Source organism: Cricetulus griseus, chromosome 10, assembly GCF_003668045.3.
Source record: "Cricetulus griseus strain 17A/GY chromosome 10, alternate assembly CriGri-PICRH-1.0, whole genome shotgun sequence".
In the NCBI taxonomy this organism is placed as follows: Eukaryota; Metazoa; Chordata; class Mammalia; order Rodentia; family Cricetidae; genus Cricetulus; species Cricetulus griseus.
In genome coordinates, this window is record NC_048603.1 from 26,864,544 (window position 1) to 26,886,206 (window position 21,663).

The 21,663-nt window shown below is 45.4% G+C and overlaps 1 protein-coding gene across 1 annotated transcript in view; it reads left to right on the plus strand.

Moving 5' to 3' along the window:
* Window positions 1–8,745: 8,745 nt before the first annotated feature.
* The window catches only part of LOC100759976 (alpha-1B-glycoprotein), a 110,604-nt gene continuing 97,686 nt past the window's right edge, over window positions 8,746–21,663 (plus strand). The window contains exons 1-7 of the mRNA XM_035449670.1: window positions 8,746–8,779; window positions 8,854–8,886; window positions 8,978–9,286; window positions 9,604–9,876; window positions 10,049–10,345; window positions 10,791–11,087; window positions 11,845–12,135. Coding sequence (XP_035305561.1) covers window positions 8,746–8,779; window positions 8,854–8,886; window positions 8,978–9,286; window positions 9,604–9,876; window positions 10,049–10,345; window positions 10,791–11,087; window positions 11,845–12,135 — 1,534 coding nt within the window. The remainder of the gene's footprint in view (window positions 8,780–8,853; window positions 8,887–8,977; window positions 9,287–9,603; window positions 9,877–10,048; window positions 10,346–10,790; window positions 11,088–11,844; window positions 12,136–21,663) is intronic.

A 21,663-nucleotide genomic window follows, 5' to 3' on the forward strand; every position in this document is an offset into this window, starting at 1 on the left:
GAGAGAGAGAGAGAGAGAGAGAGAGAGAGATGCTGGCTTACATTCCAACTTTGTTTAGGAATAAATCACATTATAATGGTTTATCCTTTGCAAGTGACCAATTATAGGGTTTTTGCTCTGTGTAAAGGCAAACAAAGTTAAATATGGGACACCCACCCCATGAACAATTATGCTGTGGGAAAGCCTGCAGACTGTGTTGAGACATCCCCTTCCTATCTAATTCTGACAACAATGCCATATTCTCTGAAAGCAGGAAAGTAGGAGCCAGCTTGGAGACTGGCTGACTCCACAGCTCACAGAGATTCGCCACCCAAATCTCCCTTCAGGGAACACCTGGCTGTACATTTGAATAGCCTTGTCTCAGGTCCTTCAGGTGTCTGGCTCAGCTATGGAAATCCAGTGGTCCAAGGTCACGCTTTCCCTGAGAGGTCACACATTCATTGGTTATTGGATTCATCTTTGGCTAGTCACTGTCTGAGATGGTTGGGAAGAAGCCAGCCACCCTTCCAGCCCTGTAGGGGAACTGATGGACAAAACTCCCTGCAGTTCTGCTAGGGTCACTTGCATGACAGTTTCATGTCTTACATTGTCAGGCCTTCACCCCTTCTCTCTGTCACACTGTTGGTGTCTAAGAACTGTCTTACGGCTAGTTTTGATTTGGTGTTTGCTTCCAGGAAAACCACAAAAGTCCCACCCAATGAAGAGCTAAAGAAAATATTAGCAGTTTCCTAAAGATAAAATGGGGCAGTATTTCCAATCATGAAATCCACAGCTGAGGAGTCTGATGTATGAACTCAGGCTTCCAGTCACCTTTGTGGGGTGACCACTTAAAATGAGTCAGTGACACACTTACATATGAGACATCCAAGTATGCTTCAACAACTTAGAGATGTTTTTAAGATCAACAGTTACACAAAATGGTAAGTCTGCATGAAATATTTGCATCAATAAAGAAACAATACCAATCAATCAAGCATGAAGCAAAAACATATTCTAAAACCATAAAAATCTCCTTGAACTCAGAGGATGTGACTAAGAAGAGTTATTATAAGCATATCAAAAGATTTTCAAGGTGAAGTTAAGAAAATTTTCTAACACACACACACACGCACTATATATATATATATATATATATATATATATATATATAAGAAAACACAGAATAATACAAGTAAAACAGAAAAGTAGGTTTAAGAAAATAATATTTACCCCTCATTCCTGGAGATACAAATACCAATGACATCAGTTCCAGAAGGAGAAAGTTGAAAAAATAATGGAAAAATATAAAATGGAAATTTGAAAAGTTGAGACTTGAGACAGCTCAGTAGTAGTTAAGAGCACTGATGTTCTTCCAGAGGAAGCAAGTTCGATTCTTGAGACCCATATGGTGGTTCACAACTGTCCCTAACTCCAACCATGTTCTCTGTGGGTAATGAGCACACACAATGCAGAGACATACATGTGGGCAAAGCACACATTCACAGAAAAAAAAAATACCAAGAGTTTTTAAATTTTGAAAAATGTTCCTAGAATGGACAATGTCAGTTTCCATTTAGTACCTAATTAATTATTAACAACTAGAATTTTTAACACTCAAAGCACCTAAATCAAGGAAAAGTAAATTAGCACAAATTTCCTGGAAAAGATGTGAGACTCCAGAATCAAAGGCTTGATGACATGGCATGAAGAAGAGGTTCTCCCTAGGAATCGTGCCTTGTACTGCTGAGGGCGAGGGACTCCTGTTGTTTTGTGCATTGTGTAGGTCTGTGCTAGGGTGGCTGAATGGCCTTTATTTTGTTTGTGCCATCACAGGACACCACACACAGATTGGCTCATAGACAACAGGAACTTGTCTCTCTTTGATCCACCCTAGAGACTGGAAGATCAAGACCCGTGTAGTCAGCGTCTACTGTAGACTTCTCTCTGGTTCACACATGGAAAATCCCAGCCGTGTACACAGATAGTCTAAGCAGCAAGTCAGTTCTTCTGGTCTTCTGAGTTAGAGACTCCCCAGAGGTCCTAGCTCCTAACATTGTCCCTCTGGGGGTTGGGGCTTCACTTGTAAATGTGGGGAGGAAAAGAAACATTGAGAACATGGCAATGCAAAATGAATATGCTTTTAGGAAAACATCACGCAAACTGTCAAATCCCGTGTTCCCGTTCCTTCTGTACCCGAGTTGAAGATGAGAGTTCTGAAAAGAAGGAAATACACCAGAAAACCAAGGAGGCTGGGGAGATGACTCAGTGTGAAACATACTTGCCCACAAACATGAGGATTTGGGTTTCAATACCCAGAACACCTATAAAAGGAGTCATGGCAGCATTCTTATATAATCTCAGTGCTCTCAAAAAGAGATGGGATGTGGAGATGGCTGGCTCTGTGGAAGTTTGCAGACAAACTAGCTTCCATACATAGCCATAGTCAACAAGAAAACTTACCTCAATTGGGGTGGGGGGTGAGTAACAACCCCCAATGATGTCTTCTTGCCTCTACACACATGCTATGGATCACACACACACACACACACACACACACACACACGCACGCACGCACGCACGCACGCACGCACGCACGCACGCACACACACACACAAACACACACACAAACACACACACACACATACACATACACACACACACAAACACACACACACAAACACACACACATACATACACATACACACACACACAAACACACACACACATACACACACAAACACACACACAAACACATACACAACACACACACACACAAACACACACACACACATACACACATACACACACATACACACACACAAACACACACACAAACACACACACACAAACACACACACACATACACACATACACATACACACACATACACACACACAAACACACACACACACAAACACACACACACATACACATACACACACACAAACACACACACAACACACACACACAAACACACACACACAAACACACACACAAACACACACACATACACACACAAACACACATACACACACACACAAACACACACACACATACACACACACAACACACACACACAAACACACACACACAAACACACACACAAACACACACACATACACACACAAACACACATACACACACACACAAACACACACACACACACAAACACACACACACATACACATACACACACACAAACACACACACAACACACACACACAAACACACACACACAAACACACACACAACACACACACACAAACACACACACACACAAACACACACACAAACACACACACACACACAAACACACATACACACACACAAACACACATACACACACAGAGAACAAAGACAGAGACAGAGACAGACAGACAGACAGACAGACAAACTCAAGGGTGTTAGGAACATCATATCAGCAAGTATGGAGCCCTAGAATGATGGTAAGGGGAACACAGATTCCTGTGTCCCAAAGGCTCTGAGACAGTCTGCTTCACTGGGATATAGTTGAAAGATCCTTTCATGTCTCAGAATAAAATGAAAGGAAAAGACACACTATGAATTGCCTACCAAGATACACAGCGAAGGGAACAAACAAGGAAAGGACATTGTTAACTTCAGCATAGGTAAAAATCTGTGCAAAAATGCAGTTGGACCACAGATATCCTTTATAGTTTGTATATATGATGTCCTGTGTCACACTGATGTTTCAGTGAACAATGTCACATACCAGACAGTTACAATGAACCTAAAAGTTCATGTAATTTGCTGTGGCTGTTGCTCCTTTTTCATGTTCAGATATGTTGACATACATGAATGGCATTTATCTTATCTTACAGTTGCCTTCAGCATTCAGCACAGGACTGTGCTGGGTAGGTAGGTTGTAGCCTCGAAGCCACACTGTCAGCCATGCAACCTGGGCATACAGTAGGCAACACTGTCTGTAAGGCACTCTGTGATGTCTGCACTATGGAGCACTATCTAATATGCCTTTCTCATGATGTATTCCTATCAAGGGACACATGACTGTTGCCATTTACAGGTGTGTATCTAAGTATATGAAAATGTAAACATGCATTTGCATGTTTTGAATAATTAAACTGGAAAACTCACTAGAGTTAGATAAAGAAGAGGACAGGAGCAAGGGGAAAAAAGTTTTACACACGTCCTTGGTGACAGTTTGAGAGGGAGAATGAAGTCACCCCTCAGTTCCTAGTTCTCAGTGGATAGAAAACAGTAAAAATACGTAATAGAAAGGAGTACTACTGTTCAGATATGTGGAGAGGATGCCTCAAGAGAAAAAGGCTACTAGGTTTTTAATGGCTGTCTCTGGGAGTTTATGGAATAAAGAGGAACAGAAAAGAGACTTTTGGGTGCTTGAATAAACCTTGGGGTTATCTGATTCTTTAAACCATGATCATGGATCACTTTAGAGAAAATAGAAGTCAATTTTAAGAAGAATAGAGGAATCCTGATTTCCCTCTTACGACCATGTTAAGGTGAATTAGCTAGAGTTGGCTTCCTAACACGACTTCCCTCTCAGGACCACCAATTTTGAGGTGAGTCAGTCAGAGGTGACCCCCACAACCTACTTCCCTGCAGGCTCTTGGCTGCTGATCTTCAAACCTGCTGAATCTGAAGATGGCAGTAGATGAGTCAGACTCCTCCAGCAAACTGACCATCATTAAACAAAGGAGACTGAATTCCCCGGCAGGGCAGGGAGGCAGAGGAGCAGGAAGGAAGCAGAAATTACCCATCAGGCTTCACAGAAAGGCTGATGCCAACAGCTGTTGGGGTCAGGGTGGAATCGTTGGAAGAGCTTAGTGGCAGATGTTCCAAACAGTTGCCAAACTTATGTGTGCACATTACTCCTGGATTTTTCTGGCAGGACTTTCATGCTCCATCCTTATCTGTTAGCGGTGTGTGGTAAGTGTTTGCACAGAGCCCTAGCACCAGGTCAGTCACCTGCTCAGCATTGCCCTGATGTCGAGGAACATAAAGAAAAGGTCCTGGAAGGCCAGCACCATGTGACTCACTGGGATCCTGCCTCCAAGGCTTTGTGTGAAGTAGGACAGTAACAAAGAGTCCCAGGGCCTCTGGGGTTTGCTCCAGACAGTAGAAAATAATGCATCATTTTCTCATCACCAGCTTCTGCTTCTACCAGCAGGTGTTGGAGTAAAGAGACAAGCAGTGAGGAAAATGAAATGTTTCTCCCAGTGTCTCAGCCTTTCTAAAAGTGAGTGTAGCCAGATCTAATGGCACAGTCTGGACTCTAGCTCCTTGGGAGGCTAAAGCAGAGAGATAGCAAAATCAAAGCTTGCCTGGGCAGAGGCTAGGTCTCACTGACAGATTGCACTCTTAGCATACTCCAGTCTCGGTGTTCGATTCCCAGTATTGAAAAACCAATGGTAAGTATAATAAGTGACTGATAAATTTAGGAAGGATCATGGGTTAGCTCAGAAAGAAAAGCCTCAAACCATCATCTAAGAAAGCAACGCTTAAAAAGAAAAATAATTTTCTGTAATGCACCAACATGGTTTTTAACCCCATTCCATTTCTCTACTTTGCAACCGAAATGACTGAATCTCCTTGGGTGAGTCCTTGGGAGTAGAGGAGAGGAGAAACAGAAGAGGGTTACATGGGGAAGGGCCGCATGCCAGTGAATAGCACTGGGCTGTATATGAGACTGTAAAACGGCCTGTGCTTGGGGCTGGAAGAGGCAATTTAGGAAGAGTAATTCCTAGTACTGTACTCACTCAACAGGTATGCCAGGGTATATGGCCCCCTGATATTTTTGAAATAAGGCATTAATACTATTATCATAACGGTATAATCTGAAAATGAAACAAATATGAAAATTGAAATGATGTGGGAAACCAGGAACTGCAGAACCAGCATGCACTGATATTTAAAGGCCATCAGAAGTACAAGGCAGGGCATTGCACCTCCCCTGGGTACTCATGACAGAGGGTTTGATAAAAGTACAAGGCAAGGCATTGGACCTCCCCTGGGTACTCATGACGAGGGTTTGACAGAAGTACAAGGCAGGGTATTGGACCTCCCCTGGGTACTCATGACGAGGGTTTGATAGAAGTCCAAGGCAGGGCATTGCACCTCCCCTGGGTACTCATGACGAGGGTTTGACAGAAGTACAAGGCAGGGCATTGCACCTCCCCTGGGTACTCATGACGAGGGTTTGACAGAAGTACAAGGCAGGACATTGCACCTCCCCTGGGTACTCATGACAAGGGTTTGAGTTTGTGTGTGTATTTGTTAAAGAAAGGATGAGCTGGCAGGAGGCAGGGGAAGCCGAGAACATCCTGCCTCCTAACCACTGAGGATGTTGGAAGAGATTATTATCTCCTATCATGGACTTCCCTCTTTGCTCTTGACTTACAGATGATGTCACATAGTCATTTCTCAAACAGTACAGGGATAAGGGACAGTTCAAATGTCCAGCTGCCATAGCCTGGGCTCTCCCCCAGTACATGTCTGCAAGGATGCCCTGCTGCTTGATGTTGAGAAGTGTGGCTCAAAAGAGGATTCTATTTTATTTAGAATAAGGACGTTATGTGGTCCTAGTAGCAGGAAAAGACTGAGTTGTTAATAATCCTGAAAAGTGTTTGAAGGTCAATGAGAAGCCTGAGAAACCCACAGAGCAGGGAGGAAACTGGAGAACAAGAGGAAACATTTCGTTTCTCCTATCCCAAGGATGGACTCAACCCAGAAAAGAGCCAGGTAAGGGGTGTCGTGATGTGACCTAGCAGGTTTCCCATGGGGGAGGTCTTGGAGGAACATGGGAATAAGATAGTAGGTGCTGTAGACAACTGTGTCTTCTGCTGTCATAGGTCCCATGGTGTAGGTAAGAACCTGGATATTTGGGATTAGCACTGTTTCTCTTGCCAATACACAGGTCTCCTGCCCCTAGGGACTCCCACTAGAGCTGGGGCACTGAGCCCTAGCTGGGCAGGGCGTGTGGGAGAGAGCCTGAGACAGTTGTGTTGTCTTCATAGAACTTTGGGTCCATCAGAATAACCACACTAGATTCTGCCAGTGTTGTTCATTTTACTGGCTAACGGGGCTGTCAAGAGCATCTCTTCCTAAGGGGTTTTAGCAGGGTTAAGTGAGTGACTACGTATATGCTTTGAGGAATGGATGGCCCAAGTATGGCTTCCTTGTGCTGCAGTTATTAAGATTGTGGTGGTGGTTATTGTCACCATTACCTAATGCAACTAAGGTAATATAAGCCAGACTTGTGAAATAGTTGTTTATCTGAACACCACCATCTGTGAAGGAAAAGGGGGAGCATTAAAAAAAATGTTGCTTGATAAATAGAATGTATGGGGTATGGGGTCAGGCCCAGATTTCAGAGCTAGAACAAAGTATCAAATATCATAGTTGGATCGAAGTATCAAAGTCCTCCTTAAACACACACACACACACACACACACACACACACACACACACACACACACACACACACACACACAACACAAAGGCCCACTGACAAGTGGTAGGTCTTACATGAGTTCCTTCCCAAATTTTTACCTCCACTCTGCCCCCTACCGAAGTCCACAGAGCAGCAGCAAGGACTGCCAGCCTCCTGGAACTTCCAATGCAGTAAAGGAGGGTTCCTTCTGTGACTGAGAGTGGCCACATGGCTGCTGACTTGGCACACCCAATGAGGGTGGGCATCTGAGCTCTGGCTCGTCCTCACACCTGGCTCTAGTCAGGACAGGATTCTTTGTAGCCAACATGAGAGGCAAGGCCTTATCCCTCATTGTGCTGCATGTTGGACCTCTTTCCTGGTCCAGCTCACGAGGGAAGGACCAGGGAAACCATGAGGTCTCTTGGGGAAACATGATCCAGGAGCCACGGCCAGGGAAGCTTGCCTTCAGTGAACACAAACTAATGATATTCCAAATTGACAAAGAAACACAATGAATACTTTATATTTGTGACCCAACACACACACACACACACACACACACACACACAAACTCGCTCATGCAAACGTGACCAGACATGTACAAAAAGACACAAATTTTCAAAACTAATGTTTATTTTATTCTTTTTAATTCATTGGGCTCTCGGCCTTTGTTGATTTCACAGACCCTAGTGTGTGAACCATCGGAAAGACTGTGGAAGTCAAATTCCCCTGTCATCTGTGAGATTAAACTATTCTTTCCTTGCTGGAAAGCCCCTGGAATTGGGAGAGTGTCAGGAAATGCAGGCACCCATTTCCTGGTGTCTCCAAAGGGAAAGAGACACTCAATCAAGAAGCCCCCTGAATGTGAGGAGGAAACCACAGCATGGCTACAGTCCCCAAACACACACACAATAGTTTACATGACAGAGGATGATTTCAGGATACCAAAGTGACTCTATGTATTTCTGAGTCTTGTTTTATCTCTTGTTCTTTTTTAAATAGGGTCAGGCTCACTTTGTAGCCCAGGCTGCCCCATAAAGCACTCCTTTGCCTTAAAGAAATATGGTCATTTTATTGAGTCTAAAATACTGTTTTGTTGCATTTTTTAATGTGAGGAAGAGGAGATTTTACTGTGATCATCAAATTTGGCTGGATCCTCACGCACTATTATTGATTAGCATTATTGCTGAACCCTCCTTGTCCCCACCCCAAGCAGCTGACTCTCTGCCCCTACCTTCCAGGAAGGGCACACAAAGGACAAGGTCAGTCGCGCAGATTAATTTGCCACTGCAGGAGCTCCCCACAGACACTCCAGCTGGACTGAGGACCCAGCCATGTCTCTGCTGACGGCTGTGATGCTGCTCTGGGGTAAGACATCCTGGGCCCTAAAACCTCTGGGCAGGTGTGGTGTGAATGGACACTCACAGACTCTGTCCCTACAGGCTTCACGCTGCGCCCAGCAACTGCTGACTTCGGTAAGTTCAGTGATAGGACCTAGAGACAGCGTAGGCTTTGGTTGGTGGGAAAGCCCTTTCCTAAGCTAACGCTGGCTGTTTTCCACGCCAGACAGTGACGGCGATCCCATCCTATGGGCAGACCCTCAGTCCCTGCTGGAACCCTGGGCAAACCTGACACTGACGTGTGAGGCTGCTCTCCCTACCAAGGCCTTCCAGCTGATCATGAATGGATGGCGTATCCAGGAAGTCCAGTTTCCTAAATATGTCAGGTCACACCAGTTCCCACTGGGGACAATTACAAGTGACAACAGTGGCCTCTACCGCTGCCGCTATGATATGGAGCCCCCGCCGACTACTGACCTGACTGAGATGAATAAGTGGACCATGCTAAGCAATCTTGTAGAGGTGACAGGGACAGGTAAGCCGGGCCATCATGGGGTCAGGAGGCAGTGGATGGGGGGGACGTAGATGGGGGAGCTTCCACCCGTGCCGCCTGGCACCTCTTAGCCTCGGTTTGTCCATCCGTCAGGTGGGAATGTTTATGCTGTCCCCAGAGGCTTGTGAATAATGTCTCAATGAGTGATGGGGACAGGCATGGCACTGAGTAGTGTTCTGCACCCCTTCTCTTTCTCTTCCACCCCCCTGCTGATCCTGCCTCCCTGTCTGGGGTCCATTCTCTCACTTTCTCCAGACTGAGACTGACCCACTCACCAAGCCTGCCTTCGCCCTCCACAGAGCCCTTGCCCCGACCCTCGCTTGAGGCTTTTCCAGTGTCCTGGATGGTACCTTCCCTGGGCACATACCTGCTGTGTCACGCTGCATTGCGGGGTGTAACTTTCATGCTGACGATGGAAGGAGATGATAGTTTCCTGAAGGAGACCATAGCGGAAAACACGCAACGAGCCTGGTTTACAGTCTTCCAACCCGGCACCTACTTCTGCAGCTACCGAACTCACGCAGAAGGCGCCCCCTCTGAGCCCAGCGCTCCTGTGACCATCAAGAATTACAGTGAGTGTTGAACCCCAACAATGAAAAGCCATCGTAGGACTCGGTGTATGGTGTCCAGAGCCCGTCACTGGAGGACGGAGATTCGGGGGCTGGCCAAAGGGCAGTTCTTAGTGGGACCGTACAGAGCAGGGGGTCCTGGACTCCCGCCTGAGCGTTCTTCCCTGCCTTGCAGCCACACCACCTCCGCCCACTCTGTATTTTTGGTTAAATTACCCAACAATCAAGTCCCCGAGCAGACTGGAGATGCTTGCCTGCAGAACTCCTCTGATGGTACAGGGATTCCAACTCAGGCAGGGTGAGAAGGTGCTCCACGTTCGGGAGTTCAGCCCTTTCCAAGAACTCATGATCTACTACCTGAACTGGACGATGCTGGAGGACCAAGGCCCTTTGACCTGCCGCTACTGTCTCAACAGAAGGTTGAATATTTGGTCCGAAGACAGTGAGCCCATTGAGCTGATGTGGAGTGATGGTGAGTTTCACAGTGGGGCGGCAGGCGAGTGGAAGACAATGATCAGAAGCAAGCAGGATGGGGACCCCAAAGCAGAACCTCCAAATCTTAGCCACGATTTCCCAAGCTTTCAATAGGACAATTAATCAATACAGCAACCTTGAGCCCAGTAATGAATTGGGTCACCAGAGAAGTCTGGCACGGAGTTTAATGCACCTCCACATGTCAGGGTATCCTAGCAGGAACAGGGAGGTGGGCTTGCTGCCTGCTGGGAGCTCGGCAAGGCTGGGATGTTGACCAGGCGCACAGATTGAAGCAGTGTTGTCTTTGGTGCCCTACAGAAGCAGGCAAAAGAGGGGGCAAGGTGGTCCCTTTCAGCAGAAGGCTGAGTCAGAGCACAGGCTGAACCATGCATAGGGCTCTTGTCAGGCCATCAGGCTGGGCCAATGCGTCTGCTCTTCCACAGCAACACTTCCAGCCCCCGTGCTCACTGTAGAGCCATCGAGTCAGAACGTGGAACCTGGCTCCACCGTGTATTTTCGATGTACTGCACCCGAGGCGGGCCTCCGTTTTGGACTACAACGACAGGGTGACAGAGATAATCCCCTGATCCAGATGCTGAAACCGGCTGGAACCGAAGCTGTCTTTGAGCTGCACAGGGTCTCAACAATAGACTCTGGCAACTACAGTTGCGTCTACATAAAGCAGACGCCGCCCTTCTCCGGATCTGCTCCCAGTGAGACCTTGGAGTTGCTTGTGAATGGTGAGCTGAGCATATCCAGAAGTGTGGGAGGTCCAATGTGTTACTAACTTAAGGATCAGAGTTCCTGGACTGTGATCTTGTGACGGGACATCCATTCTGGGCTGGGCCATAATGATGTGTTAGACTTTGAGAGACTTGAAATAGACTCCCCAAGGTGAAGCATGAAACCAGGGTTTGTTTTCTATGCTTTGAGGTTCTACATCTTGTAGAACCATGTTCAATGGTGTTAGGATCCAAGTTTTTCATGTTCAAATGCACCCTCCTGTGCCTCAGTTTCCCTGTGATGCCAAGTCCACACATACCATTGACTGCCTTGAACCAATGTGTAATTTTATAGACACCAGAGTCCCTGGGCTTTATTGGTCCTTCAGTTTCCTCATTAAGGTCTCAGCGGGTCAGAGTTCACCCACAAAAGATTTCTCACAGGCTTCAGACCTACTTAGGTTCTGACAGCAGATCTTTGAACTGTGCCTGTTCTACAAGCACTTTTCTGAAAGGTCTCTTCCCCACTCTAACTCTTGGGGCATCCCACAAGGTCCTAGGACAGACCAGCACCTGGTAGGTCTCATAGACATCACGATTTAGAGGTAGGGACATATAGATGACACGTAGTTTCGATAACTCCAGTGCTTATGGCATAGGGCAGGACAGGGAGCTGCCTGGCTCAGAGTAGGGAGTACAAGGGACATAGCCAGAGCAGACCCGCCCATTGGACCTGACAGAAGGTGCTGCAACCTCAATGCTATTCCCTTCACAGGGCCACCACCCAGGCCAAAGCTTGAAGCTCTGTGGACAGGCAAAGTGCCTCTGGGCCATGAAGCCAAGTTCCGCTGCCATGGCCATGTGCCCATGGTCAGAGTGGAGCTGGTGCGTGAGGGCAATCGTTTGCCCGAATGGGTAAGTCTGGCAATGAGGAGAACATCAGTTGACCTGAAGCTGCCCTTCGTGGGTCCCCAACACACTGGCAACTATCGCTGCCGATATACCATCGACTCACCCTTGGAATTTGAGTCAGGGTTCAGCGACCCTGTGGAGGTTATAGTAGAAGGTAAGGCTTCCAGGGATGTGTTTGGGTTTTGCCTCTTGATATTTCCAGGGCCGTCCACTGCTTAATAGCCTGATCAAGTGCAGTGTGGAAAGGCCCCTTGGCAATTTGCAGGATCAATGCTTTCACTTTTCCATCTAGATATCTGATGAGGCTGCCGTTATGGGAAAAAATGATGTCCTTGGAAAGGGTTGAAGACATGCAGAGTTCCCACTCTTCCAGCTGTAAGATGCCTCTCCTTCAATCTCCCTGTACTTAATAAATATCAAACAAGAGTTTGTTTAAAACCTGTCTTCCATCTATGTGTCCATAGTGGCTACAGGAGGCGGGCTATTCTTCCAGGCCTGAGACCCTGTGTAATTAAAGAGGGTAGGCTAAGGGTTGAATCCTAGGGACAGAAGGCCTGGTCCTATTAGCCCATTTCCCAAAATCTCTTTCTTCTGCCCTCCTTTCTGCGTGCCTCTTTAGCTCCCGGGCACTTCTGCCCACTTCCAGCAGGTTTGTGCAGGCAGCTTGGAGCTCTGGGCATGCCTGTCTTAGCTTGGAAGGGTCTGTCCCTGCCCTAACAGAAGGTTAGAAAATGGGTTTTTAGTTTTTACAAATACACTCTGATGGGTGTCATCAGAGTGTGTCCAAATCGATGCATTCTCTGAAGTACCTCAAATAGAACAAAACAAAATAACAAACCATCTTCAGAACTGAACCAATAATTTGTTCCCTTCAAGCCTCAGTGGAGCCTGAAGTGCTGATCCCTGGAGCAGAAGTGGCCCTCAGCTCAAAAGTAACTTGCCCACCTGGCTTGCATCCCTGCAATCCCGTGGTGCTTCTGGTCCCCAGGATAACTCAGGCATGCTCCATCCTCCCTGTGACCACTGTTCCATCAGTGTGTTTGTTCAGAGGGCCCTTTCTACTCCCTCACCTCACATGACACTAACTGACCCATGCCTGAAAGCTGCAGCATCGTCTCATTCATCTTTTTTCAAACAAGTCCTAACTGGAAGTCCAGCAGCACAATCCAGAGGCCAATTTGGTTAGTGGAGATCCCAAAGATGGAGAATACATGGTTTCTGTTCTTAAGCAATACAGTCTGGAACTGGACAAGTGCTTTAGAGAGAAAAAGCTCTTACTGTACAAGCAAGACCAACACAGTTGATACCCAGAGTCCATAACAAAGTGAATAAACAGGAAGGATGTGGTGGCGGGCATCTGTAGCCAGTGTCCCTACAGTGAGATGGAGGGGACACAGGACAACAGAGCACCGCCAGGCTTGGATATGGGAGAAAGAGAGAACAAACTCCCCAAAGTCGTCTTCTGATCTTCATGGACACAATCGTATAGACACTCAAGCTCACTCACATATACACATCTAATAGTAGATAAATAGTTTAGCTACATAACCCACACTCACATATAAACATCTAATAGTAGATAAATAGTTTAGTTACATAACCCACACTCACATATAAACATCTAAAAATAGATAGTTTAGTTACATAACTCAGACTCAGATATACACATCTAATAATAGATAAATAGTTTAGTTACATAACCCAGACTCACATATACACATCTAACAATAGATAAATAGTTTAGTTACATAACCCAGACTCACATATAAACATCTTATGATAGATAAATAGTTTAGTTGTGTGCAGGAAGATGTGCTCATAGCAAGAGATACAGATCAAGAATTCTAGTGAGCTCACAGTGTTGTGCACGGGCCTCCATCTTGACTTCCTTGAGAACACTGTAACAGGTCACATGGGCTCTTTGGAGGTGTTGGCCTCTGACATAGCTGGAGATGTGAGGGAGGAGACAGGAATTCTAGCAGGTAGCAAGCATTTTACCTAATGTCATTATTCCCGATTTAGAGATGGGTAAACACTAAATGAGTGGCCCAAAATGCTGAGTTAACAGAGAGCACAGCTGTTTCTGATCCAGTACATATCAGCCTGAGGCATGTCTCTTAATCATTAACTCAACCTGGTGTTAACGTGCCCTGGGAATCCAGGCACAACGGATCCCAGAGATGACCTTTGCTGTTGTTGTCTTCACACAGACCTCACCATACAGCCCAAGCTGGTTTGGACTCCTGATCTTCCTAATCCTTCTGCCTCAGCATCCACATCCCTGGGATTACAGTCATGTGCCACTGTGCTCAGTCCTACTGTGAAGACATAACAACCAGACAAAACAGAGCGGGACAGGTATGGGCTGTTAAACACAGGGCCAAACCCTGAGCACAGAGAAGGTTTCTGGTGGAAGCAGGTTAGTGTGAGCGGCATACCCTGGAGGGATAGGCTTCACCTTACAGCAGGTGTGCATGGTGTCCGTGGGGAGCCCGTGTGCCATGTGAGTGAGCACCAGTGATTTGAAAGTGGAACCAACTTGAGGTGATGTTGATTCTTTTGGCCAATAGGGGAGTATTCTTTGACAACATAACGTGGGTTTTCACTTTTCTTCTGTACTATGACAACAACTTTATATATACTGTGGCTCTGTGATAAAGGTCAAATTAAGTACTAACAAGCGAGAGAGTACCAAATCCATTCCTGGAAACTCCACATGAACTGGATAACCCCCATGCTAAGAAGGTGGGTCTGGGCTCATCCATTTCCTCTGCCACAGAGTAGGCAAGAGTCTGAGACTGCTCCATAGGACAGGAGAGATCCTGGCAACAGCCCTGCCAGGCAGTGGCTTGGGACAGATCCCTAGGGCACTGAACAGAGCTTGTTAGAGACAAAACAAAAGGAATAGGGCCCATCCTTAGAAACAACCAAGGGAACAAGGAAGCACCCATCCCCTGAAGGAACAACAGCTAATTGCATCATTAATAATACTTAGCATTGTCCCAGTGCCTTCTCAAGCTAATTAATTCTGTTCCAAATCCTGGAAGAGAAATGACTGCGTGTGTCAGAGAAGGGCTCTGTTTCTGAGTTATGGATGTAAAGAAGCATGTCCTTCACAATGTTTGATGAAGAAAAAAGCTGTATCACTGCTTGCTGGAGTCAAGTTACCTTTGGCAAGAAGCCACTAAGACCTGGTTATCCCTTTACCAAGTCTGTCTTCAGGGAAGTACAATTGCCCATGGAAATAACAACACAAGAAATCCCACTTTGTCATTTTCATTCTAACAATGTGCTCCAAGAGACTTTACCAGGAAGTTCTGGGTTTTGTTCAGCTGGTAGGATGGTTGAAATGGGTTTATTCTGTAACGTAAAACCAAGCTCTTGTGCCATGCCATGACTCGAAGTTAGCTGCTCAACTCCATAGCCCTTTACTTGGTGTGTTTTTGCCAACTAACATCTTGGGTGGTATAATAAAACACAGGATTTCTTTTCCTACGTAGCAGGGAATTGTCAACTGTGAGAGATTAGTCACAGTGTAAACGGAACTGAAAAAACTGGATGTGTGAACATGGTTCCTGGAAGAACCATGCTAAACTGTTTGATCTTAGAAACTGCCAACCATACATTCATTTTCGTTGCTACTTCCTGCCTGCGATTGTGCTAGTGAGCTATGTCTCCATTCTTAAGAACATCAGAAATACATGTTTTCTAATAGCCCCGATCCACAGTAGGGGAACTGCTGGTTTAGAAAGATGGTGAGGTACAGCAACATAAATGAAATACAGTAAAATTCCATCATCTAGGCATGAGGTGACCTCTGCTAGCTTAAAATAAGAGCCAGTGTGATCACAGGCAAGAGAATCTCAGAAGATCACACGCGATCAATGTCCTGTTGTAGGACAGGGGACTGAGCTCATCAGTCCCTTACCCAAGAGTCCAGCTACCATTCTTTTGTCCCCAGGGTATGTGAGCAGTGTGGAGAGTTAGAGAAAATAAAAAAAATAAAAAGTTGATGAAGTAGAGACTCAAGTAAATGTTCACCAATACGAGCGTGGCATTTTCTCAATGACACAGCTCTCATTAAGTCACCGGAATGCCTATATGTACTCTACACTCATGTTCCTACCAATAACCCCACATGGTTCAGAAGCTACATTTGGCTGGAGACATGCCTGGGGTCTGCTGCTGTCCCATCTGAAGGAAGAGGGCATGTCTATGTATCTTCTGTGATAAAGTCACACAGCTGTTGTTCAAGTACAGATGAGATGTTTAGCTTCTTTATGGTCAAGGAAAAGAAAACATATGTAGAGACTGATCATGGTTCCCTGAGAAGCTGGGAGTCTCAGGTTAACAGTGACACATACCATTACAGTGGGCTAATAGCAACACACACAAATGTTGAAATTCAACAAGGAGTGCCTCAGGAATGAATGAGGATAAGGAAGTGAGAGGCAACACTTGTCTTGCTGTAGAGACAAGGTTGGCATCTTCCAGGATCTCCTGACTCATGTGGTGGTATTTCAATTGGTCTAGGTTGAAACCTCAGAAGCCAAACCTTGACACGTGTGCCAGAGAGCAGTGGCCCATTATCAGGCCTGATTCTGGGCAGAGTGGAAGGAAGACCTGGTACCTAGGCTAGCCTCAGTGCAACCTGATTCTAGAATGCTCTATTGAAAGGTGATCTCAAACGTCCCAGCTCCTGCTGTGAGGTGGGCATGACACTGGAACGGGGGTTTGCAAACTCCTCTCTGAAATACAGAAAACGTTCTGACATAGGAACTTCAGAAGAGTGTGTCGTAAGTCTCAAATCCTGGAGGAAAGAGACACGTGTTTTGAGAAGATATGTTCCCTCCTTCTAACACAGTCAGTCACAGAACACACATTTCTCTAGGAATGGATCTGTTTCTTTAATGGAAAATGTCCAATGTGGATATCATCAACCATGGTAGCATTGTATGGTGACAATCTTCTATGACACCTGTGTCCTACGTTCACTTTTTAAACAGTGAGCATCTCATCTGTAGCTTGTCCAGAGAATGTTTTCGTGTGTTTATGATGCGCTGTTGGCTATAAGGAGTCTGTCTGGGGTCCCTGCAAAGGGCAGAGGACAGAAGAAAACTGGCTTCTGTGTCTTCCCTCCCAGGAATGTGACTGATGAACTCTATGCTTCAATCTGCTTAATGGAGGGAGAGAACTGAACTGTTATTCCCTTCTTGTAAAACCCCGGTGTGATCAGCAACTGCAAGAATGCTAGAACACTGAGTGAATAAATAATAAACAAATGAAAATCTCCAAGCCCAGAACACATCAGCCTGGGGAGTGAGTTTCTCCTGACAATACTCCTGTTAACCATCAGACCCAGAGCCTGGCTGCACCCAAGAAACTGAATACTCCAATACCTCATATAGTGTTAGCAGACGACAAATGCACATTTGTTAAACAAATAAATCACAAAAGCTATAAAAATTGCAATCAGTCACACAACTGTGTGATGATGTTGACAATTCCATTTTATTGATAAACACAATAAATTTATTTTCCAGGAATACAGCACAAAAGGAAATCGTCGCATTTTCCTAAAAACAAAGGACTCTAATATAACAGCCAAGGTAATTAAACATTAGTGGTCTCTAACTGGAAAAAATGTAACAGTTAATCCCAGGGGACCTCCTGTGTGAACAGGGAAAACAGTGTGTCACAGAATCTAACCTCCTATTTATAACCTGGGCCCACAAATGATCTGTTGCTAAAACAGAAACAATCCATTAATCTCCCAACTCAAGGAGCAATGTTGTATTTTGAATAAGAACAAAATAAACAAAATTAAGGAGGGAAATGAATCAGATACGCAGTAATTAGGTTGCAAGAGCCAGATTTTGCTGCCTAACTCTCCCTGCAACTTCAGGCTCATTCATCAACAGAGAGTACATTGGATGACATGGAGATTTTCCATTCCCTTTCCAGGATGAATTAGTCTGTAGATCTGAAGGGTAATTTGACAGAACCCCGAAGGGAAAACATGGGTGATAGGATAATAGCGGAGCTGGGGAAAATGGGTTAATAAAGTGTGGTGATCCCTACTCTATGCTTGTAACCCCTTACCTTGTGTTGTACTCTTCATTCTCCATGCCCATGTGTTGTAACTCTTCATTCATTCATTCATTCCATTCTCCATGCCCTTGTGTTGTAACTCTTCACTCATTCATTCCATTCTCCATCCCCTTGAGTTACGGCTCTGCATTCATGGTGTCCTTACTTTTCTCTCTGGGAGATCTCAGGAGGCTCTAATTGCTCTTCTAGAGTCTGAGAAGGATCAAGTGCGTTTTCTAATCCATCTTTACAGATTTCAAAAGCTCAGCCCGGGACAGTGGCTGATTTGCTTTTGTTGGTACAACTCAATCAACTGAAGCTCCAGGATCAAGCTCCTGGGCCTATGTCCCCAGCCCTGGGCCACACAGCTCAACAGTGACAGAAGTAAGGTCAGAGAGTGGCAAAGCAATTCCTTGCTGAAAGCAGCCTTGATCTCCAGAGCCCTTTCCGGGTGGGAGCCCTCCTGTGTACTCATGAAGTAGAGGCTGGGGCTTCCTTTCTCAGGCTACACATTCTGCACGCTGTCCAGACAGTCCTGCCCCAATCCATGTCCTCCTGGACTCCTTTCTGGGCATGCAGGCTTTGCTCTGCTTTCTCCTGTTGATACTTTCTCTCTTGCTTACTTTGACACTTCCTGATAAGAGAAGATTTTTTTCTGGAATAATTAAGTAACTGATTCTGTGGTAGTGCAGGCAGAATAAGCCCTTCAGTTGTGTTTCTGTACCTAGAATGGCTTCCTTTACTAGCATGAGCAGAGCTCTGTGAACAAGCTGCAGGTGAACACAGGGAGGGCAAAGAGAAAGAAAGCATTCTCCATGCTTCTACTCTGTGAACAGCAAAAGGAAGCAGACAAACAAAATCCCAGTGATGACAGGTTTTTACAGAAAAAGTAAGGGATGACATCACCACATGCTGTACACTGTTGTGTGTTCTATGTGTGTGTGCACAAATTCAAATATTTTGATAATGTTGGTGGTTGAACCCAGAGCCCTTGTGTATTCCTCTATCCTCAAGTTAGAGGCCCAGCCCTATACAAGACTTTTCTATTACGTGTTCTGATAGGAGACATGTATCATATTCATGATAAAAATACCACAGTTACTATTTTTAATAAAAAGTAATACACACAAAGAATGGTCTGCCTACTTGAGAAACAGTTTTAGAAATTCTGTCCACTTGTTCTCTGTAAGCATGGAAATATTGACGACAGTTGATGGGGGCTGGTGACCCCCAGGTTTTTGGAGACCACTATGCTTTCTTTCTTTTATCTAGGAGTTTCCAAGGGCACATGTTAGTGTGGGCTTTGTGTGATCCTCACAGGTTTGTATCTCTAAAATAGATGCTGGGTAAATGAGCAAGAATCGAGAGTCCCCAATGTATCAATTGTTAGTTGAATGATAATGGGTATCCTGTTTGCTTACCATCCGAGATCTGAAACGTAGGTGGAATTTCTGCTATTTCAGATGCTCAATCAGACACAGTCCTGTGCCCAGGCTAATGTGGGCAAGAGTAAATGAGGAGCAGAGAGAACCATGCCCTGTCTTCTCACCTGCTCTCTTGGGGACATTTGTATCTCACCACTGCCTCAAAGTTCTGACTCATGGTCCTCAGGGTCTCACCATATGATCTTAGTTAGTGATGACATCAGTACAGAAGTGGTAAAGTAAAAATGAAGTTAATGGGTGGATCCTAACCTCATGAAATCAGTGTTCCTTTAAGAATAGGAAACCTGGACTCAGACATAGACCCTGTTAATGATGTAAGATGATGTGAGGCACAGAGAGGATGTGGTCATTGCAAGAGAAGTAGGGGTCTGGACCGATAGTTCCCCCAGAGATTTCCAATGCAACCAATTCTTGACCTTCCATCCCCCAAAATTCTCAGAGAAAAAAATAAACTAATGTTTGAGTGATTTGATGGTATTTTACTATGGAAATCCTATCAACTGAACAGGACACATACATGTCAATTTTGGTGGTAGAAAGATGAACTTAGGTGCACAGAGAATTTGGGGACATGGGTGTAGCAGCATGCAGCTCACAGGCAGATGGAAGAGAAGGCAGGTTTAGGATCCAGGGTGTGTGAAGCTGGCTTGCTCTCTGCTTGTACCAGCCCTGCTTCCACAAATAGATTTGTGGGCACTAATTATTCAGAAGCATGTTCACTGAAACCAGAAATACATTATTTAATTGTTTGCAACAGATCCACCTTTTAAATTCAGTTTGTGTTTAGGCAAAAATTACAACATTAAATTTTAATATCCAAACATGAGCATGGGTTTCCATCCCTTGATTATACATTCATTTTCTCTTCTAGAATAAGCTGGGAAGCAAGAGAAAGGGGATCAAAGGGCAGTAAGCCGGGACCGATGTCCCTATCTCTGCAGCTAAGTGGTCATGTGACCTGGAACCAATCACTTCTCTGCTGGAAAGTATGGCTGTCTTTTCTGCGGAGTAGCAGGCACCACACGGGAGTTCTTCAAGGTTCCTTCAGCTGATTGGGATCTCACTCTGTGTATCTCAGAGTGGAGGGAGATGGATGAAGAACAACGGATTGCTGAGCAGGACCTGACCTTTGTCCTGATACCATTGTCAGAGCTGGCATGTTTTCTCAGAGCACCGTGAAAGTGAAGGTAGGTCTCATAGGTCTGTGAGAACAGCATCTCTTAGATTATCTAGGAACCACAAGCAAAGAAAAGTTTCACTGTAAATGACAAAATGTAAACACTGAATATATGTCGCAACTGGAAAACCTTGAATTACTTACCGACGCTTCTGTGGCTGCACGTGTGTTTGTGAGAGCGTGGGCTTGCACAGATGCGTCTTGGTTTCCAAGGTTTCCCAAGCAAGTTCTTAGCCTTTCTATGGGTAATGGTGCCTTAGAAAGTGGGCTTTTTAGGAATGCATCTCTTTTTCTGTTCCAATGGCTACCTCTGGATTTCTGCTGATGGCAAGAGCACACAACTGATGTCACTTTTACAGCCCATACATCTTCCCGTCAGTCCTCAAACTGCCAGTCTCCTTGATGTGTCTCCCCACTGACATCCAACCAATATGAATTCTTTGCCTAAACTGAAAATTAAATTGGGTCAAAAGTTGACAATTTTTCCCCCAGCTGCCTCTTGACCTACCCATCAAATGGATCGGAGTGCAAAATTACTGTTGGATTTGAAACGCTCTGCAAGCTGTTACAGTTAAGTGCTGGGTTTCGAGAGAGTACGGCTGACTTTAAGAAGATGGGGGCCCATTTCGGCAGTGAGAATCCAAGCTGGAGGAACTGAGTCTGTGAGAGACAGGACTTGATGTCCAAATGTGAGTGAGCATCCTCTCTGTTTGCAGCCACAGACGGAAACCACGCCCACCTTCCTGCCTTCTCCTCCCTGATAGGCTGAGGCTTGAACCACGCGAGTCCTTTAAGTTTCTTCTCATCAGAAATTTGGTTAAGCACTAATTAGAGTTACTAATATCGTTCCCGATCCCAGTGCTTTACTGCAGAATAAAGTAAAGGGCACTGCGGACAGACAACAGAGAGATCTTTCAGCTGACAGAGAATGTCCTTTAGAAATATCTCCTCCACCTTGCTTCTTCTGTAG